The following is a 16,737-nucleotide window of genomic DNA, read 5'->3' as shown; positions in this document are numbered from 1 at the left end:
TAATACTTTTGTTAGGGTTAATACAGCTTTGATCAGATTATGGTCATGCTTTGTTATAAAACTTCGAAAGATGGCTTTTGCAGATCTTTGTTCTGGTGGATTAATTATACGTTGGCTTTATAATCTCGTTCCCAGTGGGCAGCCTCTATTTGCAAGTTGTTTTATGATAACTTACACATCTTAGGTACTGATGAATGCGATTTTGTTAGAATAAAAGAAGCATATGAATTCCGAGGAGAACTCTTCCTATTACTTTTCCTGTTATCACATTCTAAAGGAAATTTACCATTTGGGACCATCAACCAAGGTGATGTGCAACGTCCTCAACAGTGGTTGTCTTACAAATGCAGAAATTGATCAAAGCAACAGACAGTATAACTGATGCTGTGTATCAGCCCCTTGGCCTTCGGGTCACGCATCCAGCCACAGTAATTATTTCTGCTCTTCCCAGGTCACCCTACACCTAGGACTAGAATTGCCAGTAAGTATCTGGCGTCTGACTCCCACGTTCCAGCCCATCGGTGGGAAAGGCCCCATCATCCTGGTTTCCGGGTGAACTTGGCCCACTGTTCTAACTAGGGCACGGTGGTCAAGTGGTAAGTGCAGCCCAGCAGCTGTTGAATCCCTTATAAAACGTCTTCCTTCAGGGATTGGCTCTGAGCGTGCTGCTTGCAAACTTTCAGGCCCTTTCACCTGCCGACATGACTGTGTGACAAACACGTGGTACTTCCAATGCCCCCACCGCCCCCCAGTCTCCTCTCCTCCCTAGGAGGTAATTTGATTGAGGAAGATGCAATCAGCAGAGAACTTCCGTGCTTCCCACCATCACAGCTGCAGCGTGCCTGCAGCCCTAGGATAGCTTCTGCCTTTGGTCCTGGCGCTGTGCGGAGCTGTGGGAGCCTCTGCGGAGTGGGGCACGCTCCCTGTGCGGGAGCGCTCATTCCCTCTTGTCTTCCGTCAGCATACAGATGGCTGTGAGAGCTCCCATCTGGGAAATACAAGAAACCAAGACAGGACTACCTGCCCCTCCATCCACCTCTTGTCTCTCTCTCTCTCCGCTTCCTTTACAGCAGAATTCCTCAGAGGAGATGCTTCTGTGCACTGTCTCCCCATCTCCCATCCTTTGCCGAAGCTACTGCAGTTGGCCCCTCGTGTCTTTACCGAAACCGCTCTTCTTAAAATCAGTGGTCTGTGGGGTTTGGGAGGACAGGAAGGAAGCCTGAGGGCATTGCTAGGACCCAGCAGGGGCAGAATGAGTGGTGACAAGCGGACCGTGCACCTCTGTTGATGTGGTGTCCCGGAGCACAGATGCGGGCGATTTCTTCGTCTTGTGACTTAAACACATGCGTTAACACTGACCTCGTTTCCCCACGTGTGTGATCCGCCTAAGGTGTGTCCTCCCTGCCTCAGAGGAGGGAGGACCAGTGGACAGAGTGTTGCGAGGGGATTTCGAAAGCTGTCAAGTTCTGCGAAGACCAAAATAATCTTAAGAAGGAAGAAGAAATTAACAGAAAAAAATGGCAATTTCCGAGATATGTATATAGCGGACCCTTAGGGGGTTAGGGGCACCAACCAATTCCCCCCTGCCTCCCACACCATCAAAAGTCCATGTGCCACTTCCGACTCCCCCAAAACTTAACTGCTAATAGCCTACTGTTGACCGGAAGCCTTACTAATAACAAGCAGTCGAGGAACACATATTTTGTATATGTATTACATTCTGTATTCTTAGGCTAAAATAAGCTAGAGAAGAGGAACCGTGGTTACGAAAATCATGAAGAGAAAATACGTTTACAGCAATATCTATGTTTATTTTAAAAAACCTGCATGTAAGTGGACCCACGCAGTTCAAACCCGTGTGGTTCAAGGGCCGGCCCTACCAACCTGTGACAACCATTTCCTGTGAACTGTGGGCATCACGTCTATTCCTCGTAATAGGCCTGTGAGGGTATGTGGGGGTAGTCATTCCTGTTCTATAAATGAGGAAACTGAGGCTAAGAGAGAGAGAAGGACTTGCGCCAAGTCAACCACTTAGGCATCTGAGCCGGGTCAGTCCGGCTCCACAGCCCACACTGAACGACTCTCCGACTTTGCCTCCACAGTAATTACTCTTTCTCTGACTTCAGATTGAATCAAATTTCACTATCAGAGCTGGTTCGTCGAAAGTACTGGTGAAGTTTAGACAGTTACCTCGCAAGGCTGGTCAAGAAAAATGAGAAGAAACAAATACTTGACTTCAGGAATAAGGGAGTATAATGAAGAATGAAAATCATTATAATAACTCTGCGTGTAGTTTTATGGCAAGGCTGCAGAACAATTCAAAAAAACTAATTCTGTTTTTCTTTCCATGTTTTAGAGAGAGGGTACGTATGCGAGCAGGGGAGAGGGGCAGAGGGAGAAAGAGAGAATCTTAAGTCAGCTCTGTACTCAGCACGGAGTCCGATGTGGGGCTCGATCCCACGATCCTGGCTGGGATCATGACCTGAGTGAAAATCGAGTTAGGCGCTCAGCCGACCGAGCCACCCAGGCGGCCCTCAAAGAAATGACTCTAGACAGTTCTTTAGAAAAAGGTCATTGATTTCCCCTCCTTTGAAATATCTCGTCCCCACCAGGGTCAGCTCTTTTCTTATTACATTTAAGCTTCTTGAGCTGGCAGAGATCCTACCTACACCCCCTGTTTACTCATCCATCTTAAGTTAATGGCCATCACATTCATATCTGTAGCTCTTGCCTTTCTCTGGAATTGGCCCTTGACTGCCCCCTAGAACCACTTTTCCTCTCAAACTTGCCATTTCAGTTAATGGTACTTCCCCTCTTGTTGCTACACAAAATGGAAAGCCATGCCTTTGTCCTCTTCCCATGCCTACTTTTCCTCAAAGCCCTGGCTTTTTTTTTTTTTTTTTTTTTAACCTCATATATCTCTTGGAGTCTGACCCTCCCTTTTCAACCTGGTGGCCTCTATGTTTGCACTTTTCCCCTGTTTTAGCTGGCCATGGCCTCCTTGCTAGTCTTCCGGCCCTTCTCTCTCTCTCCTCACACAACCTTCCGTGATCTTTCTTCTGCTGGAACCTTCCGTGGCTTCTTGGTATTGAAGAAAGACAGGAATAAATGAACTGGATACTAAGCTTGAGCAACAAGAAAACGATTGGGAAATTGGAAGCTTGTCTAGAACAAAGCCCGAATAAATGAATTAGGAACAGAGCAACAATAGTATTGATAAATCGATCCAAGAGTTGTTTTTTTCTTTTTTTTTAAAAAAAGAAGAAAATAGATAAACCTGATAAGGCTAACACATAAATAGGTGAGCAAATGCAAACGTACATTAGGAATGAGGGGCTGTGTGGACAGTGGTAGAGGCCATTAGAATGAAGAGACAAATGTGAAGAAATTCCTGCTAATAAGGTTAAAAATATGAAGCAATAAATAAATGTCCAGGAAGATGATCTGGAAGAAAAAGATGAGATTCTGTAATGTGTTTTGAGAATATTTCTTAAGTAATTAATTTTTTAAAATGTTTATTTTTGAGAGAGAGAGAGAACGTGGGGGAGGGGTAGAGAGAGAGGGTGACACAGAATCCGAAGCAGGCTGCAAGCCTTGAGCTGTCAGCACAGAGCCTGATGCGGGGCTTGGACTCACCAACTATGAGATAATGACCTGAACTGAAGTCAGACACTTAATTAACTGAGCCACCCAGGCGCCCCATGTAGTAATTATCTTTAAATTTTACTTGCATTATCTGAGCAAGGAGGAAAACAGAGGCTTTTCCTAGTTGTATGAAAACCTATTCCATCTAAACATAGATTGTTGGGTTGTTATTGTTAGACAATTCAAGCCGTATCGAACAAAACAGTTTTAGATCAAAGATAAAATTTAACCTGTTCCCAGAGAAGTCTAGGTACAACTGTAATAAGCTGTTTTTCTCTTACAGACCTTCTCAAATCAGCGAAAAACATTGATGACAGAACTTAATATAGTGGCAAGTATGGGTAGAAAACTATAGCACAGTTATAAAAATCCTAAGTAAAATATTAATAAGTTGAAACCAGAAATTAAAGTAATGATGTGCCTTGACCAATTAGAATTTATCTTAGAAGTGCAAAGGTGGGTCAACTTAAAAAAAAAAAATTGAATTAATCACCTAGTAAGTCATGGAGAAAAATCATATGATTACCTTAAAGAAATTCCAAAAGCACTTGATAAAGTTCAGCCAGCTTTCCTGATTTAAAAATTTTTGGTAAAATAAAGAGTAGGAAGGGACACCTGGGTGGCTCAGTCGGTTAAACTCATGATTTCACGTTTTGTGAGTTCAAGCTCCGCATCAGGCTCTGTGCTGACAGCTCAGAGCCTGGAGCCTGTTTCAGATTCTGTGACTCCCTCTCTCTCTGCCCCTCCCCTGCTCATGCTCTCTCTCTCTCTCTCTCTCTCTCTCAATCTCTGAAAAGTAAACATTAAAAAAAAATTTTTTTTAAAGAATTGCTAAAACTAGATTAACGAGCAGAGGAGTACTTTACAAAATTTAATCTATTCAAGTGTTTTATTGGCCTATGTGAAATTTTACAATTTTTCTATAGAATTTATACATTCAAATTTGTTGTGATTGAAAAGGAAATTGGTGGATGGTCATTGATTACGTGTTTGTTGCACATCTACCTTGTTCTATTCACTGCTCAGTGGTCCACAAAACCAGAAATGACCCCTGTCCTTGTATACGAATACTACAGTTCTGGGAGGGAAACCAACAGTAAGCGAAATCACACAGAAATGTGAAATCACGGCAGCTTAAAGACCCTACGAGCTAGAGCAGAGTCAGGGGAAGCGGCTTGCTCGGGGAATTTCCTGCGGACGTGAACAACAGCATCACTGAATTCCTAGCAGCTCTTTCAATGCTTCCATTTATTCAGTGGGTAATTGCATCCTCTACATGTAATGATATCAGGGTCTTTTTAGTATTTACACTCATTTAGCGTCTCATTGAACTAGAGAAAACCTCCAAAAAACTGTTCAGTACTAGTACTCCTGCTTATTCCTGACATTAATACTTCATTTACTGACCCAGAATTTCACCTTTTTTTTTTTAAAAAATTTTTTTTTCAACGTTTTTATTTATTTTTGGGACAGAGAGAGACAGAGCATGAACGGGGGAGGGGCAGAGAGAGAGGGAGACACAGAATCGGAAACAGGCTCCAGGCTCCGAGCCATCCGCCCAGAGCCCGACGCGGGGCTCGAACTCACGGACCGCGAGATCGTGACCTGGCTGAAGTCGGACGCTTAACCGACTGCGCCACCCAGGCGCCCCCAGAATTTCCCCTTTTGATAAGACTTTTAACATGAGCATCCAGTGGAAGGTGCTCTCTATGGCTATGGGTTAACGTGGATGCGTTTTACCATATGAAGGAAGGCGTCTCCTATTTGGTTTTTTTTTCTTTTTTATTTATTAAAAAAAATTTTTTTTTTTAGTGCTTATTTATTTTTGAGGGAGACAGAATCCAAAGCAGGCTCCAGGCTCTGAGCTGTCAGCACAGAGCCCGAGGTGGGGCCCAAACTCACCAACCGTGAGATCATGACCTGAGCCGAAGTTGGACACCAAACTGAGCCACTCAGGTCCCCCTATGGTTTTAACAATTCTAATAAAAATCCCAAGAGGGACTTTCTGGTTTTGGATCCTTAATGACAAGTTTATTTGAAGGAAGAATGTTGATCCAAATAGCCAAGAAACTTTTGGAAAAAAAAAAATTGATGAGGCTTTCCTTTACGTTAAAATGTGTGTATTTATTTTAAGGATACATTGTGAAACTATTGAAGTCAATAGGCAGATCATTAGAAGGAGTTAGTCTAGAAACAACAAAATACAGGTTTATCGTAGAGCACTGAAATCTTAAAGATATTAAATTAAAAATGATATATAATCTCACTAAGTTTAAATTTAAATAGTTTGCAGAAGAAAGTTCAATCAAATGGGGAAGTGTTTATATTATATCGTTACATTAAAAGGGCAGGTTACAAAACAGTGTATCTCCTCACAACCTAATGGTAACAATAGCAAACATCCTCTGTCTCCTTTGTGCCAGAAACTGTACCAAATACTTTACTTATATCTCCTTGTTTATTTTTTTAAAGTTTATTTACTGATTTTGAGAGAGAAAGAGAGAGAGAGAGAGAGAGAGAGAGAGAGAGACAGAAAGAGAGAATCCAGGCAGGCTCTGTGCTGTCAGCAAAGAGCCTGACATGGGGCTGGATCCCATGAACCGGGAGATCCTGACATGAACCAAAATCAACAGATGGACACTTAACTCACTGAGCCACCCAGGTGCCCCTATAATCTTGTTTAAATCAACCACTCCTGTGAAGTAGATACCATCAGCGACCCTGTTTTACAAATGAAGAAACCGAAGATTGATGAGGCCGCTAGATCAGTGGCCAAGAGCTAGTAAGTAGTTGCAGAGAACAGGAATTCAAACCCAGTCTGTCTGATTTCAAGAATTGTCCCTCTTAATTACAGTAATTAACGCCAAGATTTTCACAGTGGATCTCAATGTACGGTAGTATTCTAAATGACTTTTTTTTTATGTTTTGTGATTTTTTTTCTATTTTCTAGAATGAACATGAAGTCCTGTAATATTTTAAACATCAGAGCCTGTATAGATTGAATAGTCATCTGTGAGAGCTATTTTAGATGGATATAACTTATCTCAAAGCTTCCTTTAAGTCCCCGGTGACTATAATGTATTGTAAAGGTGGTGTTCAAAATCGTTCTGAGAGAACTGGAAAATAGATAGACATTCACTTCTATACCTTAGGCCAGAATAGATAAAATGACTTAAAAATTAGCAGAGGAAACACATGATTTACAAAAGAAGAGATACAAATGGGCAGTAAACCAAAAGTTTGGTCTCATTAGTGCTATTTTCAGATTAGGAAGAGATGAACAGAATACTCTGAGCAGAGTGAAATAGACCATCTTCTACACTGTTGGGTGGGAATGAAATTATTACATCCTGGGGAGGGAAATGGGGCAGCATATGTGAAAGGTCTTAAAGTTATTTACACCCTTTGCCTCAGCAAATTGTATTGGTTAGAATTTAATTGCCAGATTGGGTGAATTAAAAAATATAGGTCAAGCATACTTGTAAAATACTATTTATCAGAAGGGGGAGAGGACAGCCTAATTGCCCAAAGATGGTTAGGTTTCACAGAAGGGAATGAGTGCATCCACTTACAATTATACCGATGCCTGTTTATCGAAACCTAAGTGAATCCCACCAAGTGGAGGGATTGTTAGAATAGAATGAGGTCACGTATATGCAATGCTTACTGCAGCGCTTCGCATATGGCAAGGCCTCAAACGTTAGCTTTAAGAAGAAATAGGTTATAAATTAATGTTATTTCCAACTACCTACCGACAACCATTACTGCCTCCTCACTCTTGTGAGACTAAAGCCTTTCTCTTGGCTCCAAGACTCCCCAGTCTGACCACTCACGTTCCAACCTTCCATCTTTATTTTCCAACACCAGCTCCCTGTAGCCGGGGTCGCCTGCTTACTGCTTCACATTTTCTCACCTTTATACTTCTGTGTACACCACTCATCCCACCTGGAATACCCATTCTCTCTGTTCCCCAGTCTGAACCCACCCATCCTCTTATTATTTACTTAATTTTTTACATTTATATCCAAGTCAGTTAGCACATAGTGCAATAATGATGCAGGAGTGGAACCCAGTGATCTACCCCCTATGTATAACACCCCGTGCTCATCCCAGCACGTGTCCTCCTAATGCCCCTTGCCCATTTAGCCCATCCCTCCACCCACCTCCCCTCCAGCAACCCTCAGTGCTCTGTATTTAAGAGTCTCTTCTGTTTTGTCCCCCTCCCTGTTTTTATATTATTTTTGCTTCCCTTCCCTTATGTTCATCTGTTTTGTATCTTAAATTCTACATACGAGTGAAGTCATATGATATTTGTCTTTCTCTAACTAATTTCACTTAGCATAACACACTCCATCCACATTGTTGCAAATGGCAAGATTTCATTCTTTTTGATTGCTGAGTAATATTCCACTGTATGTATATACCACTTCTTCTTTATCCATTCATCTGTCAATGGACATTTGGGCTCTTTCCTTCCTTTGACTATTGTCAACAGCACTGCTATGAACATTGGGGTGCATGTGCCCCATCAAAACAGCATACCTGTATCCTTTGGATAAATACCTAGCACTGCAATTGCTGGGCCATAAGATAATTCTATTTTTAATTTTTTGAGGAACCTCCATACTGTTTCCAGACTGGCTGCACCAGCTTGCATTCCACCAACAGTGCAAAAGGATTCCTTTTTCTCTGCATCCTCACCAACATCTGTTGTTGCCTGAGTTGTTAATTTTAGATATTCTGACAAGTGTGAGGTAGAATCTCACTGTGGCTTTGGTTGATATTTGCCTGATGATGAGTGATGTTGAGCATTTTTTCATGCATCTGTTAGCCATCTGGATGTCTTTGGAGAAGTGTCGATTCATGTCTTTTGCCCATTTCTTCACTGGATTATTTGTTTTTTCGGTGTTGAGTTTGATAAGTTCTTTATAGATTTAGGACACTAACCCTTTATCAGGTATGTAATTTGCAAATATCTTTTCCCATTCCATCAGTTGCCTTTTAGTTTGCTGATTGTTTCCTTGCTGTGCAGAAGCTTTTTATCTTGATGAGGTCACGATAGTTCATTTTTGCTTTTGTTTCCCTTGCCTCCAGAGACATGTCGAGTAAGAAGTTGCTGTGGCCAAGGTCAAAGAGGTTGCCTGCTTTCTCCTCTAGGATTTTGACGGCTTCCTGTCTTATGCTTAGGTTTTTCATCCATTTTGAGTTTATTTTTGTGTAGGGTGTAAGAAAGTGGTCCAGGTTCATTCTTCTGCATGTCGCTGTCCAGTTTTCCCAACAGCATTCGCTGAAGAGAATGTCTTTATTCCATTGGATATTATTTCCTGCTTTGTCAAAGATTAACTGGCCTTACGTTTGTGGGTCCATTTCTGGGTTCTCTATTCTGTTCCATTGATCTAAGTGTCTGTTTTTGTGCCAGTACCATACTGTCTTGATGATTACAGCTTTGTAATACATCTTGAAGTCCAGAATTGTGATGCCTCCAGCTTTGGTTTTCTTTTTCAGGATTGCTTTTGTTATTTGATGTCTTTTCTGGTTCCATACAAATTTTGGGATTGTTTGTACTAGCTCTGTGAAGAATGCTGCTGTTATTTTGATAGGGATTGCATTGAATATGTAGATTGCTTTGGGTAGTATCGACATTTTAGCAATATTTTTTCCTCCAATCCATGAGCATGGAATATTTTTCCATTTTTTGGTGCCTTCTTCAGTTTCTTTTATAAGCTTTTTATAGTTTTCAGTGTATAGATTTTTCACCTCTTAGGCTTATTCCTAGGTATTTAATGGGTTTTGGTGCAATTGTAAATGCGATTGATACCTTGATTTCTCCTTTTGTTGCCTCATTATTGGTGTATAGAAATGCAGCCAATTTCTGTGCATTGATTTTATATCCTGCGACTTTGCTGAATTCATGCATCTGTTCTAGTCGTTTTTTGGTGGAATCTTTTGGGTTTTCCATGGAGTATCATGTTGTCTGTGAAGAGTGAAAGTTTGATTTCCTCCTTGCTGATTTAGATGCCTTTTATTTCTTTGTGTTGTCTGATTGTTGAGGCTAGAACTTCCAATACTGTGTTGAATAACAGTGGTGAGAGTGGACATCCCTGTCGTATTCTTGACCTTAGGGGAAAAGCGCTCAGTTTTTCCCCATTGAGGATGATATTAGCAGAACCCACCCATCCATTTAGACTCTGCTTGGGCCTTGTGAAATTTAACCTTCCAGCTTCAGAAATCACTCACCATCCAGGGCTTCTTTGGTATATTAGCTCTAGTCTCCAGCTGTTAAGACAGACACAAATGAGAATTTATCTCTGTCGGTTCACATGGTCGCTTGAACACAATTTGATGCTCTTTAATGACTGCTGAATTACAGTATAGGTTTAAAAATAGTTGTTGAGGCAAAATTCACATAACATAAATTTAAATGTTTTCCGATGAACAGCCCTGTGGCATTGAGTACAGTCACAGTGTTGTGCAACCACCCCAAAACCTTTCCATCACTCCAAAGTAAGCCCCTCACCCCTCAGCAGTTTCTTCCTCTTCCCTCCTTCAGCCATGGATGTGCATTCTGTGTCTATGGATTTACCTTTTCTGGTTATTTCGTATCAGTGAGCTCACACAATATGTGACTTTTTGTGTCTGGCTTCTTTCACTTAGTTTTTGTTTTGGAGGTTCTTACTCATTATATTTTGGAGGTTCTTTCATGTTGTTATATGAACACGTAAAGTATTTCATTCTTTTTTAAAAAATTTATCTTTAATATTTGAATGTTTCCAAATATAGGCTAGCATTTTAGATGTAGCTTAGAGTGAAAAGTCTCCAAATTTTGAAATGGTTAAAGTATAAGTGTAGATTTGTTATTTGAAGAGTAAAGTGTACTAATTAATGGTGATTGTAGTACTTTATTCTGTTTTAAGACTGAACAGTGTTCCACTGTATGTATATTCCACAGTTTGTCCATTGTCTGTTGATGGACATTTGGGCTGTTTCTACCATTTGGTTATGGTTAAATATTGCTTCTGTGAAGATGCATGTTCACATACTTGTTTGAGTTCCTGTTTTTAGTTCTTTTGGGTATATTCCTAGGGATGGAATAGTAGGACCATATGGTAATTCTATGTTCAACTTTTGGATGAACCAGTAAACTATCTTCCACAGTGGCCACACCATTTTACACAGCAATGTACAAGGGCTCTAATTTTTCTACATCCTTGCCAACACTTGTTTGCCTCGACAATAAAAAAAAAAAAGCCGTTATTGTGGCAAACCTCATTGTGGTTTGATTTACATCCCTAATCAATAATGATGTAGAGCATCTTTCCATGTATTCAGTGGCCATTTGTGTATCTTCTTTGGAGAATTGCCTGTTCCAGTCCTTTGCCCATTTTATAATTGGGTTGTCTTTTTGTTGTTGAAATCAGGACTTATTTATATATTCTGGATTCTAGACCCCTAGTACATATCTTTTAACATTAGATCTCCCTGGCTCGACTTTGTTCTCCCTTTTGTAATATTTTTTAACCTATGGTAAACGCTGCCAGGTAGGAGATGTCCGAAAAAGGGATCTTAACAAGTACTGTATTAGTGACTGGTTGTGGGGACAGTCATGACAGCTATGCAAGGTATTTGGAAACTGTAGAATGTGACACAGCTGTAAGGTGGAAGGCAGGATGCCCCTTTTGGTGCTTTTTTGCCTTGTCCTCATTTTGGTTTGGTAGATTCTGTGTGTGTGTGTGTGTGTGTGTGTGTGTGTGCGCGCGCGTGCACACATATGTGTGTTCCTAACGTTATAATTCATAGTTAAGAACCTAAGAACCATAAATTTCAGGTTCGGAGAATAACCAGGGATGTTTGCTTTTCAGAGTCATCCTTTCTGAACTTCCACGACTCAGACTGTGAACCCAAAGGGCCGCCACCCTGTGACTCACTGCTTTCCCTCAACACTGAAAAGATCCTGGTACGCATCTTCTGTCCATGCTTCTGTCTTTATGACCTAAAGTACAATGATACATGTTTCAAAAGGCACAGGTCACCTCTGTTTATCAACTAGGAGTTGGTTCTAGTTGGTTCCATTTGCATAAGATAAAGATAGGTCATCTGGTATTTAGTCACATTACATTATTATGACTTATGGATTGGATGGTTGATCATTCTAGACCTTGGCCTTTTTACTTCTCAGTTCCAAGGAATAAAGGGGAGACAATGGCTGAGCCTTACTTCTAGGAACCTAATGTATTTTAAGGTATAATAGATTATTCTTCCAGCTTTTGCCTGTGTGGATATCTTTTATATCTATGTTTTTAACTGTCAGTACTCGCTGAACTGTATAGGGGGCCTCTCCACTCCAGGGATGAGTTCCTGGCACTACATAACGTCTGTCTCTGCCTGTTCATGTTAGCACATACACTCCTCCAGCCTAGCCACCTCAGGTGCAAGGCTCTTTTTTTTGTTGTTGTTGTTCACACTTAATTCTCTGAGGCTGAGTCGTTCTTTCAGTGCCCAAGGTGAACATATTTGTTTCTCCAGGCCTTTTCCTTCAACATCCACATAGATACTGTTTGCTTCTTGTGTTTAAAATTTCCCTTTAGGTTGCTCTCTCTTCTCCAGATAAAGCTTTGCCTTTGCATGTGAGAACTACTGAAAATGGGTAGAGTTTGCAAGCCAAAGAATGATCAACAGATGTTACCTAACTCATTGCATAGCGATCAACTCGATGTATGGAAGGACTTGAATTAGACTGGTCCCCAACCAGAATGGGCTAGCTTGTAGTGAGTTGGCCACCAATGAAAACACTTCAGTAGAAATTGGGTAATCCCCACCTTGGGGAGGGGATCAGATTCTTAGAATTATTAGGGACCTACCGTCTTACTGACAGTAATTCAAATATTTTCTCCGTGTTGCATTTCTAGTTTAAGATGGCACTAGCTAGTAACCTATGGGAGAAAGCTCATCAATCTTGGCCTTTCATTTTCCCTAGGTTGAAAATATGGGAGTTCGACTATTCATTTCTTCATTAATTCTCCAGATATTTATTTTGCACCTATTATGTGCCAGGCGTTGTGCTAAGTAAGTACTGGGAATAATGCCACAGTGAGCCAGCTAGCCTCAGTCCCTGCACTCGTGACTCCTAGTCACTAACCAGATAATTATACCAATGAACATAGAGGTATAGCAAAAGATCAGCATAATCTCCCTTTAAATTAGGGGGATCAGGTAGGACAGCTTTCAGAACTTGAAGCGTAAGCGGTGACCTGAGGATGGGTTGGAGTTGGTGTCCCAGCAAAGTGGGGCTGTGTGCATTAACGTCTTTGATTGGAGCTTCTCCCCGCTGTCCACAGAAGATATCTACAGATGCAGTATTAGGTGGGAAAGACTCGGGGCGCTTGGGTGGCTCAGTCGGTTAAGCGTCCGACTTCGGCTCAGGTTCCGATCTCACAGTTCGTGGGTTTGAGCCCCACGTCGGGCTCTGTGCTGACAGCCCAGAGCCTGGAGCCCGCTTCAGATTCTTTGTCTCCTTCTCCCTCCTGTTCCTTCCCTGCTCACGCTCTCTCTCTCTCTCTCTCAAAAATAAATAAAGATTATAAAAAAATTTTTTTAATAAAAAAAAAAAGTGGGAAAGACTCTTTTTGATCAAGAAGTTAATTTGTCCATATTATACTTTTCTGCCCACTTCTGTTAGATGTTATTTCTAGTAAAATAAAAACACTTTAACTCAGATATGCTCTTCAGTATACTCTTGATGTTGCCGGGTAATGATTTCTTTTTTTTTTTTTTTTTTAAGTTTATTTATTTATTTTGAGAGAGAGAGAGAGACAGAGACAGAGGGAGAGTAGGGGAAGGGCAGAGAGAGGGAGAGAGGGAAACCCCAAGCAGGCTCAACACTGACAGTGCAGAGCCCAACACAGGACTGTGAGATCACGACCTGAGCTGAAATCAAAAGTTGGACGCTTAACTGACTGAGCCACCAGGCGCCCCAAGTAAATGATATCCTTTTATGGGATTTCATTTTTGTTTTCTTCCTGTGCCTTTCTGCCCAGAGCCTTGGCAAATGGGAAACTCTCATTGAGTACTGGATGAAACAATTAGACCTTTTTAAGTACTAAAAGCGATATTCATAGACTCCTTTCCTTGGCTATATGTAACTTACTAAGCAGAAAAGTATTTTACATCTGCGTGCTTATCTGTGACTGCCTGACAAAGAGGAGAGCCTCGTGTCTGGTCACACGGGATGTATGTACCGTGATGCCTTCACATGTTGTTAAATCTGCCGCTTCTTAAGTCTCGCAAGGATCTCACTGTAAGGCTCCCCATAGCTGTGTGGAAGCTTCCAGCTATAGAGCAAAATGCGAAAGAGCTGAGAGACTTCCTCTCTAGTCATCAGGTTAAACATTCAGTGTTAAACATTCCCATAGTAGTAGAAGTTTCAGATGTTCCATTTTGTCTGGAGTCCTGCATGGAATGAAGTGCGCATTCATCCCGACATGGGATGCCCTTCTGGCCTCTAGCTTTCAACCAGTGTTTTAACTAGAGGTAGATTATTCTTGACCTGTTTCATAGGCAGACTAAATACCACGCCGTATCTGAGTATCACTCTAGATTTTGAGAGTAAAGGGAGAATAAGCGGAAGTGCCTCGTTAGTCTGTTATTTGAGTCCATGAAGTCCAAGAGGCCACAGTTCGTCATCTGCTAATGACCACCAATCATGAGCTGGAAAGCACAAACAGCGATTAGGAGAGACTCTCCTGTAAAATTATTTGGCCATCATATATGCCTACGGGCATCCGTACCATGCATTTTTAAAACAGAAGAACTCAGTTAATCAGGACGCCACTGAATTCTAATCCTGTGGTCTTGCCCAAAGCCGCAAATCTTCAGTCCCTCACTGTCTTAGCTTCTCCTGTCTCTGTGTGTGTACAAGTTTTAATTGTGTCTTAGGTGAATCTCACATGAAGTAATCATTTTAACACGTACCCTGGAGGCTAAGCATATCCCAACTTAGCATCAGCAGTTAAATCTTCCGGGGAAGTGGCCGCTGTAGCGTCCGACGTGATTTGTCTCCTGCACCCTATAGAGCCGTCATTTCCCGTGCTGCTTGTAAAATCACTCCGGTTACTAAGCAAACTTACTCATTTTGTCTGCCCCTAGTTTCCACTTTTGGTTTCGTTTTCCTGCCAAATGGGCATATGTCTGCAGCAATTCTTTGTAGGCGATTTACTGCATTGAGCAGGATGGAGATGTTCACCATCTGCTGTGCACTTTCTACTAGAATGTCTTGTTTCCTGCTCAGATTTTGTGGGTCCCTTTCTGGCGTCATCTCTGGACAACTGGTAGCTCTTTTCTCTAAAGTATTTTTAGAGTTTACAAAGCAATATTCTATCATGCAGCCGCATTGGAGGACCGATCGCTAGAACGCGATGCTCGTAACCTAATCGAGGCCATTAAATAGTCTCTGAAAACATGGAGGGAGCGTGGAGCAGCCAGCAGGGTAAATCCCTATGGGAGCGAAAAGAAACTTGTTCTTAGAACCAGAACCACTAATGGTAGGGAGGAGGCAAATCAGTTGCACCATAAGCTATGTGCTTGAAGTACACAATTGGCATGACTTAAAGTGAACCTTTTCTCGCTTCCATATGAACCAAATTTAGCTTCACTTTGTAAAAATACAGGTTTTCATTGCAAGCCTCGTCTTCGTTTGTGAGAAGCTAACATGGACGTTTGTTTGTTTCTATTTCAGAGCCAGGCCAAGTCTATTGCAGAACAAAAGAGATTCCCTTTTGCCACGGATAATGACAGCACAAACGAAGAGCTAGGTGAGATGTGAATCTGGGGGAGGGGGCGGTTCCTGGGGTATTTGCCTAGAATTTATGATTCGATGCCGAGCAGGTAGGCAAGGTGGTGGAGTGGAAAGAACACAGACACCGGCTCTGCCAACATGAGTGGTGTGATGTCGGGTAGGACATTCAGCCCTTGTGTGGGTCCGTGCACCCTATGTCAGGATAACATGAAATAGAGAAAATACAGTAAAACCTCGGATGGCGAGTAACTTGTTCTGCGAGTGTTTCGCAAGACGAGCAAACATTTCTAATAAATTTTAACTTGATAAACGAGCAGTTGTCTTGCAATACGAGTATTACGTGATGCCGAATGTCACATGATCACAACTGAACCAGTTGTTACTGAAATTCACTTTGATACACAAGTGCTTTGGATTACAAGCATGTTTCTGGAATGGGTTATGCTCGCCAACCAAGGTTTTACCGTACAAGGTTTGGAGGAAATGATCGGTAAGGACGTGTCGACCTCTGTGTTTCTCTGGAAAGTAATAATGATGGTCATGAGCCCTTAGGAACGGTTATCATTCATTAAAAGGTCACTTGGGCTGTCATCAAATAGGAACCGCACAGAAGTGAAAGCCGAGGGGACTCACACCTACTTAATCTTCTGTGTAATAAAATAGCTAGGTGTGGGTTAATTTTACCGGGAGGCCAGTCAGTTATTGTTGTGAGTGTAGAAAAGTTGAGTTCATTCAGATCTGCAAAGGGGTCCTGCAAGTTGGCTGGGTCGTGGCATGTTTTAAAATAGTCTGGTTTCACCAGTGTCTGACGTGCTTTGGGTGTGTCTCATTCATTGCCTAGTCAGCTTACACTTGAAGGAGTGGAAACAAAATTGAAGACCAGGGGCGCCTGGGTGGCGCAGTCGGTTAAGCGTCCGACTTCAGCCAGGTCACGATCTTGCGGTCCGTGAGTTCGAGCCCCGCGTCGGGCTCTGGGCTGATGGCTCGGAGCCTGGAGCCTGTTTCCGATTCTGTGTCTCCCTCTCTCTCTGCCCCTCCCCCGTTCATGCTCTGTCTCTCTCTGTCCCAAAAATAAATAAAAAACGTTGAAAAAAAAATTTAAAAAAAAAAAAAAAAATTGAAGACCAGACTGAACGGTGCAGCTGGATGGACTTCCCATAAGCACGTGTTCCTACCTGGTACCTGGTGACCCGAGGCACCTTTGGGAATTTTTTCTATCTTATACGTAATTATTTTATCCTTTCTGTGGCCATATGCATTTTGTATTAAGACTAAGCACTTCAGGACGTGTGGCTGGCTGA

General features: G+C 41.9%; 1 protein-coding gene across 7 annotated transcripts in view; it reads left to right on the top strand.

Annotated features, from left to right (window-relative positions):
• The window catches only part of TTC13 (tetratricopeptide repeat domain 13), a 79,524-nt gene that overhangs the window by 7,133 nt on the left and 55,654 nt on the right, over positions 1–16,737 (top strand). For 6 of the 7 annotated variants that reach the window (XM_032595299.1, XM_030334047.1, XM_030334050.1 and 3 more), the window contains exons 2-3: positions 11,505–11,599; positions 15,377–15,452. In XM_032595299.1, the coding sequence (XP_032451190.1) occupies positions 11,505–11,599; positions 15,377–15,452 (171 nt within the window). Of the gene's footprint in view, positions 1–11,504; positions 11,600–12,619; positions 12,709–15,376; positions 15,453–16,737 lie in introns of those variants that run through there. The other variant, XM_030334051.1, reaches the window with a different exon arrangement.

The sequence above is a fragment of the Lynx canadensis genome, chromosome D2 (genome assembly GCF_007474595.2).
Source record: "Lynx canadensis isolate LIC74 chromosome D2, mLynCan4.pri.v2, whole genome shotgun sequence".
In the NCBI taxonomy this organism is placed as follows: domain Eukaryota; kingdom Metazoa; phylum Chordata; class Mammalia; order Carnivora; family Felidae; genus Lynx; species Lynx canadensis.
The sequence above is the reverse complement of the archived record's forward strand: the minus strand, read 5'-3'. Positions and strand labels throughout refer to the sequence as shown.